The sequence below is a fragment of the Pezoporus wallicus genome, unplaced genomic scaffold (genome assembly GCF_028554395.1).
Source record: "Pezoporus wallicus isolate ANWC-B61680 ecotype Strahan unplaced genomic scaffold, APGP_CSIRO_Pwel_v1 contig_8188, whole genome shotgun sequence".
Lineage (NCBI taxonomy): Eukaryota > Metazoa > Chordata > Aves > Psittaciformes > Psittacidae > Pezoporus > Pezoporus wallicus.
The window spans coordinates 1,342-10,795 of NW_026640104.1; the positions used below are offsets into that span (position 1 = coordinate 1,342).

General features: G+C 44.5%; 1 protein-coding gene across 1 annotated transcript; it reads left to right on the top strand.

Annotated features, from left to right (window-relative positions):
- The first annotated feature begins 556 nt into the window (after nucleotides 1-556).
- Nucleotides 557-8,200, top strand: TEX36 (testis expressed 36). Its single transcript, XM_057417347.1, has 4 exons — nucleotides 557-662; nucleotides 1,771-1,899; nucleotides 5,744-5,824; nucleotides 7,361-8,200. The coding sequence occupies exons 1-4, from the start codon at nucleotides 612-614 to the stop codon at nucleotides 7,607-7,609; spliced, it is 510 nt and encodes a 169-aa protein (XP_057273330.1). The 5' UTR covers nucleotides 557-611; the 3' UTR covers nucleotides 7,610-8,200.
- Nucleotides 8,201-9,454: the final 1,254 nt, after the last annotated feature.

The window sequence follows — 9,454 nt, forward strand, 5'->3', positions numbered from 1 at the left end:
CCAGGGCAGGGCTGGAGTCACCATCCCTGTAAGCGTTCACACACCGTGTAGACAAGGCCCTCAGTGCCATGGGTTAGTGGTGGCCTTGGCAGTGCTTGGGGAGCAGTTGGACTTGATGAGTTTAAAGGCCTTTTCCAACCTGGTTGATTCTATGATTCCACAGTTGTAAAAAAACATGTTACAAAGCACTATACATAAAAAATATCTGCTACCTCCACTGTAGGGACTATGTCTGTAATAGGAGTGACCTCTCTTCATATATTACCACTGAGATTGTGAAGTGTCATTGGAGTGATTGTGCAGAACTAATTAATATTTTAAACAGAACTCTATTTCTCCTCCACTTTAAGACAACATTCAGTGCTTCTACCGACTCGTTTCCCCATTTCTGCACCAGGCGGGGAAGAGCAGCGCTGCCATCGGTGTTCTGGATCCTGCTGGAGCACCCGAATCACTAGTGATGCCGTCAGGGAAGCTCTGACGTCACGGCGAATGCCTGACGTCACGGCGATGGCATGCACCCCTTCTGTGAGCTCGGCAACCAGTGGCAACTGAGAACCGCAGGGTCGGGGCCGGGAAGGGGCAGAGCAGCGACAGCAGCAGCCGGAGCCATGCACAGGGACCGGCGGGTCCATCCCAACGCGCAGCACACCGGCAACTGGGTGAGAGGGCCGAGGCGGGGCGCTCCTGCGCCCTCCCTGTTATCCCTGAGCTCTGCGCTAGGGGTGATCGTGGCTTTCAGCCGGGAACGGGGTTCACCCTTCCTAATGATGATGAGGAAAAGGTGTCCCCTGCATTCAGAGGGAGTAAAGCCACCTCTGGCAGTGTGTTTTTTCCACTCTTCCAACAGTGCTGGAGGTCTCTTATACTTAGCCCAGGATGATTATCTTCTGGAAAATGCCAGGTGAGGGAGCTGGAAGGGTTTAGTCTGGAGAAGAGAAGGCTCAGGGGGTACCTTATAGCTCTCTACACCTACCTGAAAGGGAGCTGTAGTGAGGTGGGAGTCAGTCTTCCAGGTAACAAGTGATAGGACAAGAGGTAACAGCCTCAAGCTGTACCAGGGGAGGTTTAGACTGGATATTGGGAACAATTCTTTCCCCAAAGGGTGCTCAGGCATTGGCACAGGCTGACCAGGGCAGTGCTGGAGTCACCATCCCTGAAAGTGTTCCTGTGTAGACAAGGCCCTCAGTGGTGGCCTTGGCAGTGCTGGGGAACGGTTGAACTGGATAAGCTTAAAGGTCATTTCCAACCTGGTTGATTCTATGATTCAATGTTTGCCTCAGTTGTTGCTCTCAGAAGTGCCACAGTCCCTGTCAGGTCGCTGGGCTGGAACATCTCAGCATTGCAGGGCACTGTGACCCACGCCTGGCACAGTCCATTCTTCTGTCTCTGAACCCATGGGCCTAATGTTTGGCTGATCTGTTCCTCCCCAGTTCGGTGTTTTCAAACCTACAACAGCGTCAGCAGCATAGGCAAAAGGAAGTGTTATGGCATAGATGGATTATCACTGTATAAACAGTTTTCAGAAGGTTCTTGGAGGAACACTATTCTTGTCTGGTGACGTTGTAATGTCCTCATTGCATCGGTCGTGCTGTGTGCTTGGAAGCCCCAGATTTTTTCCAGACACCACTAGGTGCTGCTGCAAGCCAAAGAATAAAAAATAAGTGGGAATAAGCAATTTTGGCAGCATTTCTGATCAGATCTAATTGGGGTTTTGTTGTTGTTTGGGGGTTTTGTTCTAAATGGGTCACAATTGTTGTTATTTTCTAGTTTGCTTATATTGGAGTAGACCAGAATCAAGCCGAGCCAACTACAAGTTCTGCACAAAACCAGGTCCAGAACAAAGCAGCTCCGTACATTGAAGAGAAACTGCCGCTAGCATTCAAAGCTCAGGAGCAGGTGAGTTACTGTGGCAATACAACTTAAAGAGCTCCTTTTGCAGGACAGCACTTGCTAAGTAAAGTGTGGTAGTTAGTAAAGTAGTTGTAGCAGAGTGGCAGACTTTGTGCCTCAGGGAGTAAAATGATGGCTGCTTGTGCTAAGGCGGAAACATATCTCATCGTTAGTTCTAATTTGGGGTACTCAAGGCCTGCTGTAGTTCTTGGTTGCCAGCATCAGTTACTTTACTCTTTTAGTAGCTACTCTACCTACTTGAGACATATCTATGTGTCAGAATATATCACAGAATCAGTCATGAGCTATCTCAGCCCAAAGCCTGTGTGTAAAGCCATATAAGACAGTTTAAGTGAAATTTGATGATCTGTTTTGAATTGAATGTTAGCAATTCCGTATAGTCAGGCAAAGGATTACTTTTTTGATCATTAAAAATGCTTAAAAATGAGGAGATATGGGACAGTTTTGGAAACAAAATACAGTATTTTAAAACCTTGAGGATTTAAAGTGTTACAGTTTCATAATCACATTTTTATGTCCTTATTTTATCATCACACTGAGCTCTGCTTTACCCACCCACCTTATGCACAGAACATTTTCTATTTCCATTTTCTATGAGCATAGCAATTATATTGAATTCATTTCACAGATTTTGCTGTACCAAAAAGCAGGAAGGACTATTTAAAAAGGAAGCTGGGGGCTAGTGAGAAGGAGAAGATTATATTGTACCATGAGTGTACGTTATGTTGATATTACGTATACCTTTCTGTGAAGCATCTGGCCTTAGCGACTCAGAAAGGAGAACCTGGTCACCTGGACCTTTTATCAGCACTAGTAGGACTGTTCATCTGGTTTATATCTTGCATTTACTGGCATGTCACTGTTAAAAGGAATTAGTGGAATTTCTCTCTCTCATAAATCAAGAACTCTGATGAGTTCAGCAATGAGAGTACAAAGATTTGAGCCTTTAAAGGCTAAAATGTGATGTCCCAGGAGCAACCTGTGGAAGTTTGTTTCTGTCACAGTTTTAAGAAGCGCTGATAGAGTGTTGGAAGCTGCATGTGCAGCTGGATGTCTGTGATCTCTTAGTATGAGGGGGTTTGCTGCCTGTGGGATTAGTTTCCTCAGAAACACAGCACTGTATAAGCTTGTATTACCTCCTTTTTCATACTTCCTTTTGTAAACCATTAGTTAATCTGGGGAATCCTTCCAAGAGATGATATTCAGTATTTACCACCTTTGTTTTCAGTTTTCCTGCAGCATATAGGCAGTGGCAATAAACACTATTCCTAAAATGATGATTGGTAATTGGAGTCAGATATTTTAGTGAGTGCCACATTTTAGGGACTTAGAAGGCGCTTATTTTTAAACACATGTATGAGAATGTGTCTGTTGAATTTACTTAACCATAGAACTACAGTCTGGGTGAATCTGGATGAGAAAACAAGTGAACGTGTGGCACATACCTAAAAAAAGGCAGAAAATCTGTCTAAGACAGCAAATGCCCTCAGATATAATTTTGCAGCTGACTCCATGCAGGCAGATTTAGTATTTTGTAATGCTGGATCAGGCCTCCTGTAGCATTTAGCTTCAGAACTGATTCAGGTTCACTTTTGAAACATATTTTGTTAAATTGCACATTGCACATTGAAACTTGCTCCTCTTTTTGGAGGTGAAAATCATAGTTGGGAGAGGGAAAATGTACTCCACAATGGAAAAAGTAAAAATTGCTAGAGCATTTGCAGTTAAAAACCGTAAAGCTCCCAATATGAAGCAACAGAATAGTGCTTGGGGGAGAACAGAGGCAATTTACTAGTCCAGAAGAGATTTCAGTGTTTCAGTTTTTAGCTATTTTAATAATATTGCAATGATATGTAGTCCCAGACTGGTTTGGGTTGGAAGGGAGCTTAATGCTCATCCAGTTCCAACCCCTGCCATGGGCAGGGACACCTTTCACTAGAGCAGGTTGCTCCAAGCCCCTGTGTCCAACCTGGCCTTGAACACTGCCAAGGATGGGGCAGCCACAGCTTCTCTGGGCACCCTGTGCCAGGGCCTCAGCACCCTCACAGGGAGGAACTTCTCCCTTATATCCAATCTAAATCTACCCTCTGTCAGTTCATTCAAACCCAGTTAAATTACTTTTTAAAGGGTTCTTTTGCAGTTGTCCTTATTTTCTTCTAAAACAGTAGGTTCATTTTGGGAACTGGCTTAACATGTTAAAGAATGAGATTATAAATGAGTTATGCAATTAATACCTCCTCCACTTCCCCTGCAACAAGCAGGGTACATGATGTTCAGTACATAAATCATAGACTAATTCAGTTTCAAGGTCCCTTTTGTAGTTCATTTTAATTAGCTTTAGCCTTACTGGTGAATCAAACAGGACGTGCAGTATTTTGCTGCTTGCAGACAGAAGGTCTTTCTTATTTGGGAAGTCACACTTTTATATTAATTGTGTATATATTCAAGTCAAGGGAATGCAAATCCTTCAGATGATCCTGTAAATAAAATAAAATACAGAGGGTCCACATTACCCCTACAGAATTGTGTGCAGTTAAAAATGTAATATGTGAATATAGACCTCAGAGGAGCCTTCCAATCTCTGAAGAGGGGCCTACAGGGATGCTGGAGAGGGACTATTCATCAGGGACTGTAGTGATAGAACAAAGTGTGATGGGTTCAAACTGAAACAGGGGAAGTTCAGGTTAGATACAAGGAAGAAGTTCTTCCCTGTGAGGGTGCTGAGGCGCTGGCACAGGGTGCCCAGAGAAGCTGTGGCTGCCCCATCCCTGGCAGTGTTCAAGGCCAGGTTGGACACAGGGGCTTGGAGCAAGCTGCTCTAGTGGAAGGTGTCCCTGCCCATGGCAGGGAGTTGCAACTGGATGAGCTTTAAGCTCCCTTCCAAGACAAACCATTCTATGATTCTATGATTTCTGTGTTAGAATATAGGCAGCAGTAATTTTGGCATCTGGCAGAATATAAGAAGTATCACAGTATCACAGTATCACAGTATGTTAGAGATTGGAAGGGACCTCGAAAGATCATCTAGTCCAATCCCCCTGCCGGAGCAGGAACACCTAGATAATGTTACACAGGAATGCGTCCAGGCGGGTTTTGAATGTCTCCAGGGAAGGAGACTCCACAACCTCCCTGGGCAGCCTGTTCCAGTGTTCCGTCACCCTCACTGAGAAGAAGTTTCTTCTCAAGTTTAAGTGGAACCTCTTGTGTTCCAGTTTGTACCCATTACCCCTTGTCCTATCATTGTTTGCCACTGAGTAGAGCCTGGCTCCGTCCTCGTGACACTCCCCCTTTATATATTTATAGACACTGATAAGGTCACCCCTCAGTCTCCTCTTCTCCAAACTATAGAGACCCAGCTCCCTCAGTCTTTCCTCATAAGGGAGATGCTCCACTCCCTTAATCATCTTCGTTGCCCTGCGCTGGACTCTCTCCAGCAGCTCCCTGTCCTTCTTGAACTGAGGGGCCCAGAACTGGACACAATACTCCAGATGCGGTCTCACCAGGGCAGAGTAGAGGGGAAGGAGGACCTCTCTCGACCTACTAACCACCGCCCTTCTAATACACCCCAGGATGCCATTGGCCTTCTTAGCCACAAGGGCACAGTGTTGGCTCATGGTCATCCTGTTGTCCACTAGGACCCCCAGGTCCCTCTCCCCTACACTGCTCTCTAACAGGTCGTTCCCCAACCTATACTGGAACCTGGGGTTGTTCCTGCCCAGATGCAGGACTCTACACTTTCCCTTGTTATATTTCCCTTGTAAGACGCAAGTATACTCCAAACCAGGTGTATGAAGGTTGATATTTATTTGCTGTTGTTTCTTCTTTTCAGACTGCATTGAAGAACAATTTCCCGTTTTCCTTTCATGACAACAAGCACTGTTTGCGGAATGTAGGAGAGTATTTTGATTTTGTAAGTACCAGCACTGAGCAAAATCCAGCAAGTTCAGATCTCTCAGCCTGCCAGAGATGAAACACAGGGTTTTTTTCTCCCCCCCTGCACAAACTGTAGGTTTGCTAGAAGAGAAAAATGTAAACAGCAAAGAAAACCCCATGTTTCATTAGGATTGGGATGGGACTCCTCTGGGACTGGCAGAGATGGTCTTTGAGGGTGGCAGAACTCAAGGAGAACAACCCCCCTGCCATGATCTGGGTATTTGATAGGCATTTCCTAGGGGTCCTAGCAAATGTTTTTCTTGTCTTAATATGGTTTTCTAGCTGGCGATGCATCCTATTAGTCTGCTAAAAGGGATTGGCTTTGTGATGAACTTTTGTAGGGGGCTCAGTCCCGCTTATTTGGTTCAAGCTCTTTTTTGTCCTAAATTTAAGTGAATTCCGTAGGACACCCACGATGTATCTCCAAAATGTATTCTTTTCCAATCCCATCTCTATAAAATACCTGTTTAAATGTAAGTTGCAGAAGACACAACTTTGAATAGAATTTATATTGGTTTGGGCTTTTCTCTGTGTGTAACAAGTTCATGTTTTTCCACTTTTCTTAGATTGTTGACATATCACAGAATCATAGAATCAGAGTGGTTTGGGTTGGAAGGGAGCTTAAAGCTCATCCAGTTCCAATCCCCTGCCACAGGCAGAGACACCTCCCACTAGAGTAGATTGCTCCAAGCCCCTGTGTCCAACCTGGCCTTGAACACTGCCAGGGATGGGGCAGCCACAGCTTCACTGTGCCAGTGCCTCAGCACCCTCACAGGGACAACTTCTGCCCAAGAGCTCATCTCAATCTCCCCTCTGGCAGGTTAAAGCCATTCTCCTTTGTCCTGTCATTAACAAAAGCAATAGGGCAGTTCAGCAGATCACAAGTAGAGGAGGAAGCAGTGAATTGTGATAGTTCGTCTGACTCTGAGCTCTTTTAGACCTGCATTTTTGGTATTCATTATTCAGGGAGTGACCTCCATTTCTGTGCCCTTTGTGCAGTGTCTCATAGCTTTAGAGATACTGATCAACCATAATTCCAAATAAATTTCCTGCAAGCTATGGAGTGTGAAAATCAGTCTGTGTCTCTCCGTGTGTGGACACACAGGGGACAGCTTTGAAGATTCAGATTTCATGGTCTGTCTCAGTTTCTTTATTGCAGTCCAGACATAAAATTATTAACCTGTTTCTTTGGGTTACTCTGCAGATTAATTTAGCTGAGTAGAACTAAATAGCCTGGAGTAGATAGTGTGCTACAGAAATGCAAAGTTGAAGTGGTTTATTAGTACTAAGAGGTGGAAGGTCAACAGATTTCCCATTGAATATATATTCATCCAGGCGAGTCTGACAATCCTATTTTTAACTTGCTAAAGATGAACCCTGAGTTCTGGGAATCACTGTGGTAACAGCTTCCTTAACTTCCCACTGGGGTAGTGACTGTTGCAAGATGAATCTGTGAAACTGTGATTGTAAATCATATGTTTTACATTAATTTGTCTTCCTATTTTTTCCTTAGGGTTTGGGCCGCAGGAAGGTGGAACCAGAGAGACGGCAACAGAACTCCCAGAACTTCCTCCAATGGGCTCATAAGCCAGTCCCCAGCAAAGAAGATGGCTTAACCATTTATCAGACCTCATTTATGAAAGATAAAAGCTCTGAGAGCCCAATTTATAGGCGGTATCCAGAACAGCACACAGAAAAGCAGTGCACTGAGAAACCCATTCTTGAGAAGGAAAAAAGCCTGCAGCCAAACAAGTCATCTTAATTATCAACCCACCTTTGTAGCACCAATCTATCATCATCATCAGAGCCTTTACTTGAGATCTAAACTATTTCTTACTCAAATGGATGATGAAATAAACGTGCGTGAAGTGAATGTGTTGTGCATTTGAGAGTTCATTGAAATCAGCACTCGTGTTACTCTGAAGACATACATTACTATAAAAATTGTAATGAAGAGAAAAAGCATGATTGTGCATAGTTTCAGCCATACCTCTATTAGGAGAACAGAGGTAGTGATTGTACGTGGGTTATTTGATACTGGTTGACCCTGATCTTGATACAAAAGCTCATTCAACTTCCGAATCAGTGGTGGGGCTGTACCTCAAGCAGCTGACAGTATCTGTGTTGAAAGAAGTATATGATGGAACTGGAGCCTTGAGGATTTCCACACTAGGGAGTCAAAACTGTGTGTTCAGAAACCTTTTCTGAAAGGTGTCATGGCTGTGAGGGCAGGTTACCGCCCATGTGAGAAGCTAGATAAAAAAGCTGCACATTAGACTGCTGTGCAAAATAACTGTAATGTTTGGTTATAACACAGCAGTTGCATAAGCAAAGAAAGAAAGGATGTTGTAAACAGTGTATGTATTCCTGTGTATGACCCTTACAGGGAAGAACTGCCTAAGAGCTCATCTCAGTCTCCCCTCTGGCAGGTTAAAGCCATTCCCCTTGGCCTGTCCCTACAGGCCCTTGTCCAAAGCCCCTCTCCAGGTTTCCTGTAGCCCCTTTAGGCACTGGAGCTGCTCTAAGGCCTCCCTTTAAGGAGCCCTCTCTTGTCCAGGCTGCCCCAGCCCAGCTCTCTCAGCCTGGCTCCAGAGCAGAGCTGCTCCAGCCCTCGCAGCATCTCCGTGGCCTCCTCTGGCCTCGCTCCAACAGCTCCACGTCCCTCTTGTGCTGCTGCCCCAGAGCTGGATCAGGACTGCCAGGGAGGGTCTCCCCAGTGTACAGAGTGTACTCTCTGCACTGCTCTGGGGAGTATGTGAGCACTCACATGTGTGTGTCCATCATGGCACAAGGGGTAAACCAGCTCAAGCTGACAGTGGGAAGCTCCATGAAGGTTTGTGTTTGAGGTGGTCTGGCTCTGAAATGAACTTAGGATTTTACACTTACATGGCCCTAAGGAAGGGAATTCAGCACCAGTCCTGCAAGCACTCTGCTCCCAGAATTCTTACTGCTTTAGGATATGGAAGGCATTAGAGTCAGACCTCCAAATAACATGTTTTCCTTTTCTGGATCATTTCCATTAACATCAATGCAATAATAAACCAAAGCTTGTGTCTCAAAATATACTAGAAATAAACTTGTTGCTATGCAAAATGATGTTGACTAAAATAATTTAAGCATAAGTTTATGGGATAATTTCCTTTGTTTGCAAGATAAATGGAAAAATAAACCCTCAACCCTTAGAATTCCCTACATTGTAAGAAATGCCGTGGAAATGAGTTATGGTAAGAAATGATTTCTGCCTTTCAGTGAACAGATACATCTTTTTGTGTCAGCCTGCACTGGCTGACCTTTTGTGTGCCATCCAGCTAGATTACATTAGACAATATCCCCAAACATGCAGCTATTTTACTAGCACACACTGAAATAATAAACTTCTTTTATGAAGTTCCCCCTATGCAAGTTCTTGGGGGGGGTGGTGTGGTGTGTGTGCACAATCTGTAGAAATGCAAAACATTAATGAACAATGTAAAAACAGAGAAAAAGCCAAGGAATATAGTGCTGTTTAAAAGAATGAGTCTTTCTCAGCCTGACAACTCCAGAGTCAGAGTTTCCAGAGCTTTAGCCAACAACTTCATCTCCAAACTGATTCAAAACTCAAGTGTGT